General features: G+C 44.6%; 1 protein-coding gene across 2 annotated transcripts in view; it reads right to left on the minus strand.

The window, feature by feature from the left end:
* The window catches only part of FASN (fatty acid synthase), a 108,740-nt gene that overhangs the window by 2,881 nt on the left and 91,890 nt on the right, over positions 1–13,969 (minus strand). For both annotated transcript variants that reach the window (XM_029599026.1, XM_029599027.1), the window contains exons 35-41: positions 13,035–13,126; positions 12,143–12,294; positions 9,034–9,279; positions 7,485–7,673; positions 5,671–5,898; positions 3,576–3,796; positions 50–148 (exon numbers count right to left, since the gene is read on the minus strand). In XM_029599026.1, coding sequence (XP_029454886.1) covers positions 50–148; positions 3,576–3,796; positions 5,671–5,898; positions 7,485–7,673; positions 9,034–9,279; positions 12,143–12,294; positions 13,035–13,126 — 1,227 coding nt within the window. The remainder of the gene's footprint in view (positions 1–49; positions 149–3,575; positions 3,797–5,670; positions 5,899–7,484; positions 7,674–9,033; positions 9,280–12,142; positions 12,295–13,034; positions 13,127–13,969) is intronic.

Below are 13,969 nucleotides of genomic sequence, written 5' to 3' on the forward strand. Positions count from 1 at the left end.
GTAAGGGTATTGTGCACAGTCTTCACAGGCTGTGAAAAGGAGACTCTACCTTATTGTATTCCATGCTGGTGAACTGTTGGACAAATGCACAGAGAGCCTCTGTTTCTGCCTCAGCATCACTCCCTGGTGTCAGCTTAGCTCGATAGCTCTGCAGAAGGAAAAGAGGGAGAAGATGGCATGCTGGAGCTTATATTCTCTGTTGCTAGACCAGTGAAAAGTTCTGTATCCTCTGCAATAAACAGCATATTCCACTCCACTCCTTGCCCTGATGGAGCCCCCTGGAGGGAGGCAGAGATGGTCAGTAGCTGATAGATGCGAGAAGGGGAGAAGTCTTCCGAGGGATGTTGGATGAAGGGGAGAGCGGAGTTTGTGTGGTTGTGGATGGATAGGGGATGGGGCACAGGTGCTAGACTAGTGGGGGAGCATGTGCATGCAGAAGGATAGGCTAACAGGTATAGTTGATTACAAAGGTGAAAAATGTGCATGAGGATGGATAGATGTGTGAAAACATGGGGTTTGACAGATGATTTAATTGGTAGGCAAAGTGTGCCCACAGGAGAGTTGAAAGATGAATGCATTTTGGTGGGGAAAATACTTGCAGGAGTTGATGGGTTAATGGACTCGTGGGGTATACATATAAGAGTAGATGGATGAGCACACCAGAAGGGAGACAATATTTGCCTGGGTTGATGGATAAATAGATTGAGATGGGAGAGCATGTGCATAGGGGTTGGTTGATGAATGAATTGTGGGGGAGTGAAAATGGGGATTGATAGATGTGGGGGGGGGGAGGGTGCTGAGGTTGACAGTTGAGTAGACTAGGGGGAGTTGTGCATAGGGAATTGATGAATGAATGGGTTGGTGGTATGTGTATACGTGGGGTGTTGAGGGAGGAAGACGTAGGTAGACGGGTTGATTATATGATTTGGAGTGGGAGGGATTGTGCAGGTAGACATTGACAAATGATGGGGAGAGTGTTAATGGGGCTGACTGTTGTGGGCAGAAATGTACATGGGTGTTAGATTAGATGGGAACATAAATAGGAACTGATGGATCAATGAGGTGAACATGCTTGTGGAGGCTGATATATTAGAGGGATACATGTACAGGAGTTAACAGACCGATGGGAAGCATGCTTACAGAGGTTGATAGATGGAGCATACACACTGGTGAATGCATGAAAGAAGCAGTCAAAGAAACTATTGATGAAATGTGCATGGGGGAGGGGATTATGCATATGTGCATGCACATAAGTTGATTGATGGATGGATAGGAACATAAGCAATGCCCATGGTCCATGAAGCCCAGCATCCTGTGTCTGACAGTGGGCAGTCCAGTCACTTGGAAGAGTACCCAACAGATCCTAAGTATCTCAGGAAAAAGATTCTCTGGGTTTAAACTGGGGTCTGCCCAATTCAGGACTGAGGTTTTGCTCATAGAGCCACAGGATGGCTCAAGGAGAACCAATTCTAGTACAAAGATAGCTTACAGTATGGCCGCACCCCTGAGGATCTGGATTGGTCGTCAGGGGTTTCATAAGGAGTGCTGGGACACCTCACAGGTGTTGCCAGCATTTAGATGGCTTGGAGGCCTAAACAGAGTGTGGGGACCCATGAGTTTTCCAACCAGTGCATTCATATGACACTGTTCTATGAAGTTGATTGCCTACATTTCTGGAAGGATTCTATGGTGCAGAAACTTGGACTGCATTTTTGGACTGAGAGTAAGCTTTATCCTTTTTATGCTCTATTATAAATTTCCTGTTCTTACACTTAGTGTGTAAGTCAGGAGCTGTTTGTGTTTTCATCGCAAAATAAACCCCCTTTGCAACCTTATTCCTGTGTTTGTATGCTACGGGGCTTTCAGGCCAGACACTAACAGAAGAACCATTCTCTTTTGATCACTCCTATATGTTAAGAAATTGCGATCCCTAAGTTTATTTTGCTAATGGGTATATGTCCTCCAGAATTTTGCTGAAATCTAGTTTAAACCCAGTAATGCTACTATTTAAAATATTTATATCCCACACACTCCAATGTCAGGAAGGTGCATGCTGACTGAAAGAAAAACTCCATAAAACTAGTAGCACATTTAAAACAAATTTAAGAAAGTATCTTAGTCGTCTTAGCATTTGAAGAGGTAAATAACTGTTCATTATTAACTTGTTCCACACCACTCATGATTTTATAAATCTGTCAGATCCCCATCAGTTTCTCTCTTCTCCAAGCTGAAGAGTCATAAAAGGGGATGGAACAACTCCCTTATGAAGAAACATTTATCATTTTTCTTGTCCTTTTCTATACCCTTTCTAGTTCTTCATGGATCAATACAGAAAGGCATTATAATATTCATAGTTTTGTTTTCCATTTCTTTCCAAATAATTTCTGCATTTTTTTTTCTTTTGAAGAGGCAGTTTCACCTTGCTGCACTGGGCTTCCAGCTTGTTTGGAATCAGAGATGCGGTCCAGCACCAAGACTCTTCATTCGCAATAAGCCAGAAAACTTTTCCATATTTTATATCCCCTTCCAACGTATACTAGTCCAGACATTGCAGTGACAGTCCTCGGCAAGGGGCTATGCATCAGGGAACCTTTCAGAATCCTACTATCAGGGGCCCTAAATTTGGCCACTTGCTGTCCCCATTGTGCAATGACTGAACAGGACTCCCTCCGCAGGAGCTGCGAGTGCCACCTTGGCAACATCCCTAGTCCCAGCTGACCAGGGAAGCATAATTAAATGCTGGAATTCGTTGCCAGAGGATGTGGTAAAAGCAGTTAGTGTAACTAGGTTTAAAAAAGGTTTGACCTTCCTGGAAGAAAAGTCCATAATTCATTATTAAGATGGATTTAGAAAAAGCCATTACTTATCCCTGGGTGTTAGGAGCATGGGAACTATCTACTATTTGGGATCCTGCCAGGTACTTGCAACTTGACTAGGCCACTGATGGAAACAGGATATTGGGCTTGATGGACTTTTGGTCTGACCCAGTTTGGCAAATCTTATGTTCTTATGTATTTTCCCTGGGATTTTGCACCTTGCTAGAAAATACTGCATGTAGATTTGAAACTTCAATCTAAGCACGTTAGTTTTGGAACCTGCCCCTGGCAATGCCTCCACCTAATCTGACAAAGTATAAATGCTGTGGAACTCCATGCATGAGGAAGGGTAATTTTCAGACAGCCAACTTACCCGGCTAAAAGGTTTGGAAGATTGCCCTCATAATTGGGATTATTTTTCCCATGTGCATCACTTTGCACTGTCCACAATATTTTCATCTGGCATTTAGATGCCCAGATCATTAGTCTGCTTGTGTTATAAGTACTTTGAATAATCGTGTGCACACAAGCTAATGAGAAGATGTGGGGAGCATGCATGGGCTTTGTGTGCAGAGGTTGCTAGATCAATGAATGGAGCTTCTCTGGGGGTTGATAGATGAATAGGATGGGCATGTGTGGGAGCTGATGGCTGTGCATGCGTGGGCACAAGAGTTGAAAGATGTGTGGCCGGCGAGTGTGTGCAGGAGTTGATGGACAGGAATAGAGTGAAAGGGTTTCAGACAGAACTGAAGCCCTTACCTGGGTATATGCTGCCACATAGGAATGAGAACCATCAAACAGGAAGAGACTGTCAGGACTTTGGGATGTATTCTTCTGAGCTTGCAGCTGAAAGCACATTTCAAAAGCCACACAAGCACCAAAGGAGTATCCAGCAATCCAGTATGGTCCCTCTGGCTGAACCTGCTTTATACATTCATTGTAGTAGGCAGCTAGACTCTGTATGCTGTCCAGCGGAGCAGCTAAAAGAGAATGAAAAATTTAAAATAATATCTCAGTCCTGAAAAAAATTCACCTAATGCTGAAAACAGGAATATAACACTTGCAGGTCAATGCAATATTGTGCACTGAGGCTAGCACACGAATCAACCTATGGTTGGACAGGTGTTTTGGACAAAAGTCTATAACCCTTATGCAATAAGGGGATTAGCACATCCAAAACAAGCATCCAAACCAGCACATAGCTAATAGCACTCATCACATGTAAATGCCATGTTGAGACTATTAGCTAGTACCCCCTTATATAAGAAATAAATGTGCACCTGATGTGCCCATTTTTACCATCAAAAATTAATGCTAGCCCCAGAGCAGAAAATACCAGGGATGTGCATTCGTTTGCGACGAAATAGGAAATATCGTCTCTATTTCCTATTTTGTCGCATTTCGGGGGGGGGGGTGATGAAACGATAAGAAAACCCATGAAATTTTGTATGGATTTCTTATCGTTTTTTTGGGGGGGGGGGGAGAAAGGGCATATTTAAAAAAGAAACCCAAACCCACCCCAACCCTTCAAATATAATTAATTGCAACCCCCCCCCCAAGACTTACCAAACGTCCCTGGTGGTCCAGTGGGGGTCCCGGGAGCGATCTCCCCCTCTCGGGCCGTCGGCTGTCACTAATCAAAATGGCGCCGATGGCCCTTTGCCCTTACCATGTGACAGGGGCTATCAGTGCCATTGGTCAGCCCCCGTCACATGGTAGGAGCAATGGATGGCCCGCACCATTTTTTAAGATGGCGCCAGCCGTCCATTGCTGCTACCATGTGACAGAGGCCGGCCAATGGCACCGATAGCCCCTGTCACATGGTAAGGGCAAAGGGCCATTGGCGCAATTTTGATTACTGGCAGCCGACGGCCTGAGAGCGGAGATCGCTCCCGGGACCCCCGCTGGACCACCAGGGACGTTTGGTAAGTCTTGGGGGGGGGGGGTAATTGCAATTAATTAAATTTGAAGGGTTGAGGTGGGTTTGGGTTTTTTGTTGGTTTTGTTTTACAACCCCCCGTTGTAATTAATTACATTTGAAGGATTGGGGCGGGTTTCGGGTTTTGTTTCAGGGGAGGCAGCCGAAATAAAATTGGCCCGAACCGCGGGAAAACTATATTTCCAGCGGCGAGCCGATAATGAAGGCTGAACCAAAAGGTTCGGCCGAATCACATCTCTAGAAAATACTGCTTTTCTCGGGTTCCTCCAACTTAATATTGTGGCGCTATTAAGCCAGAAGAACCAAAGCAGCAACGTGAAAAAAAAAAGTGTCTTGCCAGCGGTCAGGTTAGGAAAACGGACACTTGTAAAATTGAGTGTCTGTTTTCCTAACCTAACTTCTCCTGGGCGCCCAATGCTAGGGACGCACAATTTATCCCTAGCGTATCCTTTTTAGGATGGCTGCTCATTTGCCTATACTGTCGAGAGCCCAGGAGAGGTGATTGTGTGCACATTAAAAAAAATGCGTCCAATTTGGATGTACATTTTTAGTGTGTCTATATTGCATGGGCCTTAGAGACACATTGTTGTACAACAGATACTTAGTGATGATAAACTCTGCAGAGACGGAAGACTGTATAAGAGACTAGAGATATGCCTTTTTGTTTCATGTTAGAGTGCAGTAAAACTAAAAAGTCACAAAATGAAAAAAAAAAAGATCTAAATTAAAAATTTTGGCCTGCGTACTCCTACAAGGAACATACATGAATGTGCAAGAGAGGCACATACAGGTCTACAACAGACACACATTGATGGGAAACTACTGTGGCAGAGAAACATCTCTGACATGCTTGCTTCTGGAACGAAAACTTTCCATCTTAGACCCAGTCAACCTGTGCATGAGAACAGGCATTACCTTGCGTGCACTGGAGACCGTAGCAGGGTATACTGAGTTTGGATGCCAAGGTCTTGAAAGCAGTGATTGATCCCTCAATGGGGTGTACGAGGAAGAGTGGACGCTCGCGACTTTGCACCTCATTCATCTGAGTAATGGTGGGTCCTTTAGGGTTCACCAGCAAGCTGCTGAGATCCAGCTGTGAGAGCTCCGCCTGGCCACCCTTCTTTAACGGGGACAGCTTCACCTCTTAAAGGGGAAAAAAAAAAAGTGATGGCTACAAGTTCTTTAGTGACAGCAGACAAGACTCGGCCTGCAGAATCTCAGATTTTCTCCAGTGGGATAATGCTTTCTTTCCGTTTTATGACCCCTGCCAGCCAATCCTGCTAATTTAAATAAGAATAGCCAAGGGTTAGTACAAGAGGCTGAGAACCAGGGAAACCAGATTTCAAATCCCACCTCTTCCACTAACACTCCTTTGGGCCGATACAATACAGTGCGCTCCGATGGGAGCGCACTGTTAACCCGCCATTGAACCTAATAGCACCGTCAACATGCAAATGCATGTTGACGGTGCCATCAACATGCAAATGCATGTTGATGGCCCTATTAGGTATTCCCGCACGATTCAATAAGTAAAATGTGCAGCCAAGCCACACATTTTACTTTCAGAAATTAGCACCTACCCAAAGGTAGGCGCTAATTTCTTTGGGCACCGGGAAAGTGCACAGAAAAGCAGTAAAAACTGCTTTTCTGTGCACCCTCCGACTTAATATCATGGCGATATTACGTCGGAGGTCCCCAAGGGTAAAAAAAAAATATAATAATTTTGAAGTCAGCCAGCGGCTGTCGGGTCGAAAAACGGAAGCTCAACTTTGCCGGCGTCCGGTTTCCGAGCCTGGGCTGTCAGCGGGCTCAAGAACAGACGCCAGCAAAATTGAGCGTCGGCTGTCAAACCCGCTGACAGCCGCTGCTCCAGGGCAAAAGGAGCCGCTAGGGACGTTTCTACCGCCGGACCTAATTTAAATACTGAATCGCGCGCACAGGCGAGTTGCCTGTGCATGCGCCGGGAGAGCGGGCGTTCGCCCACTCTCCCGCGGACTTTACTGAATCGGCCCTCTTGTGAGGTTGGACCTTTATCTACCACTTCCTCAGGTACCAACTTAGAAGATAATTTTAAAAGGACTTACACGTGTAAATGTAGCATATTATTGTAGCCATTTTAAAAAGCCCATCTACACACACAAAATGCATTTACACGTGAATATCCTATGGACAATTCAACAGCATATATTGTAGCAATTTTCAAAAGCCCACTTACATGGGTAAAGTGCATTTACATGTGTGAAACCAAATTTTAAGCATGTAAATGCTTTTTAAAATCAGATCCTTAGATTGTAAGCTCTTTGGCAAGGATTTATTATACTTGAATTAAAAAAAAAATAGCTTAAGTCATCTTATGCATGACTTGGAAAGGCAGGCTAAAATTCCAGAATTATTCTTTTGTTTGAAACCGGTTTTGGCTTTGCAGGTCAGAAAAATATAGCTTTGGAGGAGATCTATGTTTATAGAGAAGGCAAGCCAACCAAGAAGAATACAGGGCAATGACCTATTCTCTCTTCTTGTAATGACTACAATCCAGCATATTGGTGAGAAAGCCACTTGGAACATACCCAGTCCAGGGACAGAGGTGGAGAATGGATAGCAGCTAATATGTACAGTAGTTAACTGGTGTTGAAAGCATCTACTTACAATTTGTTGATACACCTGGACCTGTTTGAAAAATTCTAAACTTTATTTTTGAAGCAGAAACACACAACTACTGCCTGGCTTACCCTCTGCTGCTGAAGGCTTAGCAGAAAGTTCACGCAATTTGTTTATTGTCAGCTGTCGAACTTCTCTCATTGTCATAACAATGTCATAGTCTCTCTCCAAGGTCTGGCGCACTTCTACTCCCATCAGAGAATCTAAGCCAAGGTCAGCCAGTGTGGTATCGGGGTTCAGGCAACTCACATCACGGACACCTAGAAAGGGAAGACAGCAGCAGACAAGGACTATATGAATAACTGATCAAGAGTGCAAAAGCAACTTGATAAAGGCAAACAAGTTCAAGCAGTTTCTTCAACATCTTCTACCATGTTCTCAGCTGGAGGCAAAGACAGGCACAAACAGGGCCACCCTCTGTGCGCTCCTCTGCCCAGACATAAGGATATATACAAAGAGTTGCCGAACCAAGAGCAAGACTTTACAATATATACCAGGAGCTGGCTCAGTGGTAGTGCTATATACTGCCACGTGGAAGACCTGAGCTTAATTTCTAGGTCAGGTCTTCTGTTGGCCGGTGATGCTGTGGAAGCAGTGTTTAAACCCATGGAGGGAGGGAGTCTCAGCCATCACTCAATGGTGTAACCTACTCGCTGGACGCAGCTTCAGAGAGCCACGGTCTGTGGCCCCTGGCCATGGATCATCACTGCTCTGGCTAGGTTAGGTACGGGTTATAAAAAGAGAAATACTGAACTACTGCTGGTGACACCAGGGCTTATCAAGCAGTGTCAGCGAGGCTTTTCTCTGTCTCCATCTGCTGGCAGGGATGAATAAACCCAGGAGTCTGGACTGATCCGGGTACGTACAGGGAAATCCCAGATAGTTCTGAATGAAGGCTTATGGCACTATGTCCCAATACAGGCTGGTTCTAATTAAGCTGGAAAATGGAGCGGGACAAAACTGCTAGATCAAAAATACAATTACTATTATTTTTTTTTATATATGGTCAATTAAAAGAAGAACATATCTTCCATGGAGCAGAGGAATGGCCTAGTGGTTAGTGCAGCTGGTGGAAAATCAGAGAAGCCAGGGTTTGAATCCCACAGATATTCCTTGTATCCTTCGGCAAGTCATTTAACCCTCCATTGCCTCAGGAACAAAACTTAGGGCCTCATTTACTGCGGCTTTTCTCACAGGCTGCATGTACGGGACCAGTGCTTAGTAAATGAGGCCCTTAGATGGCAAGTTCTCTGGGCATAGGGAAATACCTATTGGGCCTGAATATAAAAACTCACCCTGAGCACAAGTCGAGAAAGGCAAGTAATTAAAACAAACAAACAAAAAAAAGTCACAGCTCTGGAAGCAATGCCAACACTAGGAACCCGGTCTAGAGATATCTATACCAAAGTTACAGAATCAGTGCAGAGGTTAGGAATCCAGGCCAGAGTTCCAAATTGAAACCACAAACACACTCCAGAGCTTTGGAGCTCTGGCAGGGCAGGAATAGGTAATGAGATTTAAGAAAAACAAAACAAAACAAACAAAAAACAACCCTTCAAGAAATCCAAACTAAAGTTCCTGAACATCGTTCTAATGATACATTTTTTAAACAATTTGTACCCAGAATGTGAGCAACTGCTTCCACCAGGTCTCGCTGGCCTCTTCCTTCACTTTCCACAGAGAGAGTTTTTTCAGCAAGGACTAAACTGGACATGACTGGGTGAGGCTGGTTCATAAAACGGTCCAAAACTTCCAGGCAGGAGCCAATTCGCTGGGGTAGGGTCCCACCGATCACAATATCGTTATTGCCCATCGTTTCCATGACAACACCCACGTCACCAATCGCACCCCACTGAACTGCCAGGCCTGGAGAAGAAAGACATACAAAGTAATTCAAGCAGGGCATGCAGAGCTAAGGGGGCAGACGGAGTGGCTGCAACCAGGTTATATCACTGGGGAGTGTGTAGGAGCACTGCTTTTAAGACTGTCTTACTGAGGACTATGAAATACAACTCAGCATCCATTGTGCATGTGAAAAGTAGCAAGCCATGCAATAAGGCCTTATTGTGCATATTCAAACATTCTGAAAAAATGTTAAAATTAGCATCTCCCCACCTGTAAAATGAAGGAACAAGTAAGACTTGTTAGCATGCGTAGTAAATAGAATAGTATGTTTCCCTTTATCTGCTGTTTACCATGGACTCGTTATTGCCAAAAATGAAAAACCTGCCTCAAACCAGGTGTTACATTTTTACTGTGCATGCTGCCTCCCACTTGGGGAGTGAAAGAAATGCTTTGGAGAGGTGTTTTCATAACCCCTATCCTCCCTCTCCTTCTCTCCCAACACCAACCCCCCTCTTTCTTGCATGCCCATGCACACCCTCATACATCAAGAATCCCCCCCCTGAGGGGAGAGGTTTTAATGTGGTGGGACTGATGTGGGGGGGAAGGATGGAGGGGCGGCTCTGATCTCGATGGGAAGGGGGTGGGTTAACATGGGGGATTTCCTGGCAGTTGGTGTGGGCATTCCATTTTTTTGTGCAAATATTCATGATAATACCTGTGTCATACTATTTAGGATATGTTTTCTAGCATGTCCTCAGTAACATTTATTTCATAATATTAAGTATTTTTTTTTAACATGTATGTACAAATTTGAAGGAGTTGCACACTAAAACCTTTTTTTTCCTACGAATTTCATTGCATAGGCCTCTGTCTTTTTATATTTCTTTTATTGATTTCCATCTAATAATACAAGTAGGACTTTGCAGAAGTATAAATGAAGGTTCTACCTTACACTTCAGATCAAATACAAATCTTTCCTTATTGCCCTGCAGGACCAGTCCAAATGGGCGCTATGTGCCATCCTGCCAGCAGGTAGTCAGTGAGCAAAATTTCTCATTCCATCACCCCAACATAAGAGCCGGGGCAGCCAGGAAGCCTCCAGGATTTTTCCATCTACAGCAGATAGCACAAGTCTGAACTGGTCAGCAAGCTGAAGTTTCTGTGGAATCCCAAAGCTGAGGCATTTTGATCATTTCTCCCTGGTGAGATTTGGGACTGGGTCCAGTGCATCCGATGGGTGATGGTCAGAGGTTGGGGTAGTCTTCCCTGTCCCAGTGAGGCCTGCTCTTGGGGATAGGAGTCCCTTAGTCTTACAGTGAAAGGTTGCCTCAGAGGCACTGCTTTTCCCCCCTCCCCAAGGCATGCCAGTGTCAGGAGCAGGTAGCCCAGGGAATCTGGTCAATATCTGGTCCATAAACAGGCTGGAGACCAGAGCTATCAGGATAACTCTCCAGTATTTCCTTCTGATAATTTGGGGAGCAGCAATCTGAATCTTTTAGGACAATGCCATGGCAGTGGCTTATATAAACCAATAGACAAGAGGACCTTGGGATGCTTAGGAAACAAACATTCTGATCGCCTGGGCAGAGAAGGATCTGCAGATCCTGTCTGCATCATATATCACGTACAGGGAAAACATCCAGGCAGATGTTAGACTCAGGGGAGTGGAACTAGCCAGCTCTGCGTTTGCCCTGATCGTGGGCAGTTGGAATATCCTTCAGTGGTGACCTGCTGGAACACAAATAGAGTAGGAGTTTTCAGCCGCAGGAAGGAGACAGGTTCCCAAGGAGTGAATGGCCTGGCTTCTTCATTGTTTCATGTACATGTTTCCATTGTGATTGCTGATAGGTCACAACCTTCAGAAGATATTGTATCACTCAAACCTGGTGATATTGGTAGCCCTGGTTTGGAACAATATGCAGATATGAGATTCAGGGTGGGGGAACCCATGTGGATTCAGAGATCCAGAGGCCTAGGACCAGTGGTCATGGAAGATCAGTCTTCACTTTGTCTTTGACCTGGCTCTTGAAAGTGTGAGACTGCATAAGAGCCTACTTGGGGGAAATAATTGCCAAGAATCTTGAGGGCACAGAAGTCAGCTTCATTGTCCTATATAAGAGTGTGGAGATTATTTGTGTTGTCAATATGGATTTCTTTTGCCTTTAACTCTGCCCATCTTTTCCATCATTTCTTTTCTTCAGATGAACCTGGACAGGGGCCTGGCTCTTAATTCTCTTAAGATGCAGATAGCAGCCCCAGCTTGCTATACGGGGCAAGTACAGGGAAGTTGGTGGCAGCTCACCTGGATGCAATTCATTTCCTCCAGAGAGTTAAGCATGTGAGGCCTTCAGTTTGTCCAATGGTCCCTACCTGGAACCTCAACTTGGTCCTTAGAGTCTTTGGTCTCCTCACCCTTTCAGCCCCTGAAGCGGGTCTTGCTCAAGGAGTTGATACTCAAGACGGTTTTTTTTTAGTGGCCATTATTTACAGTCAGTCGATGTCAGATATGTAGACTCTTTCATGTAGATAACCTCATCTTGTTTTAACAAAGGAAAAGGTGTTTATCCTGTGCCTTCCTTTCTTCCTAAAATCATCACTCCCTTCATCTAAAATCAGACCATTTCTTTTCCAACTTTTCTTGAAGATTATTTAGGCAGAAGGTGGGAAAAATCTACTCTGCTTGGATGTCTGCAGGATTTTGCGACACCACTAACATGTATAAGTTGTCTGGGTTTTTTTTCTGTTCAGTGGCTCACAGAAAGAATACATAGGCAACTATGTGTGTGTGTGTGTGTGTGTGTGTGTGTGTGCGTGTGTATTTTTGCTATGCATGCATTCACTAGGTCTGGGTGGAGATCTCATTTCAAATTGTGAACTGCCATACCTGGGAGATGGTCGTGGTGTCGCTGTTCACAGATACGTTCCATAGTTGAGTTGGCAAAACCATAATTACTCTGCCCAGCATTTCCTCTGCCACAGCTCACAGAGGAGAAAGTAACAAAGTAATCCAGTTCCGGACAGAGCTCACGGCTCACACTACATGGGAAAAAAATTGATTCACTTTCCAAATCTCTTTAATGAATTATTTTTATATTTAATGTGCCTATCAGTACACGTTCCCTGATTATCCTATGAGAGCCTTCAAAGTACATGTCCCCCTAATAAACTCCCTAAAGGAAAAAATGCAACTCCTGCTCAAATGATAAATAGTCAAACATACAAGAAGCAAGGCTCAGTATTAGTCAAACATGCCACTGCTTCATATCCATGTTAGGTGGACATGTAGTCTGATGCAGTCGTGTCATGAAACACTAGCTGGTGTTGGGACTTAGTCACTGGAGACTGTGGTATTTGGTTATTGCAGACTGTTTTCAATGAGTGGGATATTGTTGGAGTCATATTTGACTGTTTTTACAAGTTTGAAACAGTGAGCTTTTGAAATGAAACAATACACATCTGTTTGCACTAGCACATCAAAATAATTTAAAAAAGCTATTTTGGAGTTAATGATAGAGGGGACCAGCATCACCTGCATGTTTAGCCTGATGGCTTGCTGAAACTGCGTTATTACATGCCATGATCTGTCCACCTAAGACTGATATGAAGCAGTGGCATCTTTGACTAATACTTAGCCTTGCTTCTTGTAGGTTTGACCATAATAAATCTCATCTGATTGCCCCTCTCCTCATTATCCTCTATGAGATTACCTCTCCCTTGATTACCCCCATGAGATCCTTAACCAGGGTAACCCTCCCCAGTGTTTCTGCCAAGCCTACCTGTCCAGATGAAGCGTGCCTGCATACTTAGGTTTGTTTACGTCCTGGAAGAATTCTGGAGACTGATTCTCTAGCATGGCATCTCTCAAGACCTGCATGGAAAATGGGAGACTCTTAACATTGCTCCCTGTGGGGTAGAGTTACTAAGCTGTGATAAAGCAGCAATGCATGTTAAAACTATTATCGTGTGAAACTGGCTTGCATTAGCATTGCTGGTATAGTGCAATAAAATGGCCCAATGTGAGTGAAATATTAATGAGGTGTAATGCGTATGAATGCATGCAAAGCAGCTCATTAATATGAAAACAGAAGCAGGTGAGTTATGGCTTGTCCATATTCAGAAAGGTATTTGGCTGCCATATACAACTTTCCACAGATTAAAGTGGATATGAAGTTTAACTCCCCCTCCCCCCACATCTCCGCTCCCCCTCCCTAGACAGCTAATAAAATGCCATAATTCATAAAGAGCAAGAAACCTTCCTCCCACACGCAGAACTCCCTGAAGCTCCGTTCCCAAGTAGAGGCTTCTCTGGCACAATCCTCTAACCAACCAATAGAAAAAGGCCCTACCCCTCCATCCACACCTTCGTAGACAAACCCGCCCCCCCCCCCCAATCCTATTTTGAGTAGCCAAGGTCCTTTTGGGGCAGGTGCGATCCACAGTCACTCCTGGCCCCTGGCTGCCCCAAGGCTCCCCTCTGCCCCCCACAAGTTCCCCAGGGAACCCTGATTCCTCAAAATAGGTAAAGGGGATCCAGGGGTGGATGTTTTCAGATTTTAAAGGGCCGGGGGACAGGCTTAACTTTACATAGATTGGGGAGGCATTTGCTAGGGGAGGTTCTTATTCAGAGCTTACTGCTCCTTTAAGGATCACAGTGGTGCTCTGGGAACATGTATTGCTGACTTGTGTGTTTCTGGCATCACTGCAGAATTTA

The sequence above is a fragment of the Rhinatrema bivittatum genome, chromosome 4 (assembly GCF_901001135.1).
Source record: "Rhinatrema bivittatum chromosome 4, aRhiBiv1.1, whole genome shotgun sequence".
In the NCBI taxonomy this organism is placed as follows: domain Eukaryota; kingdom Metazoa; phylum Chordata; class Amphibia; order Gymnophiona; family Rhinatrematidae; genus Rhinatrema; species Rhinatrema bivittatum.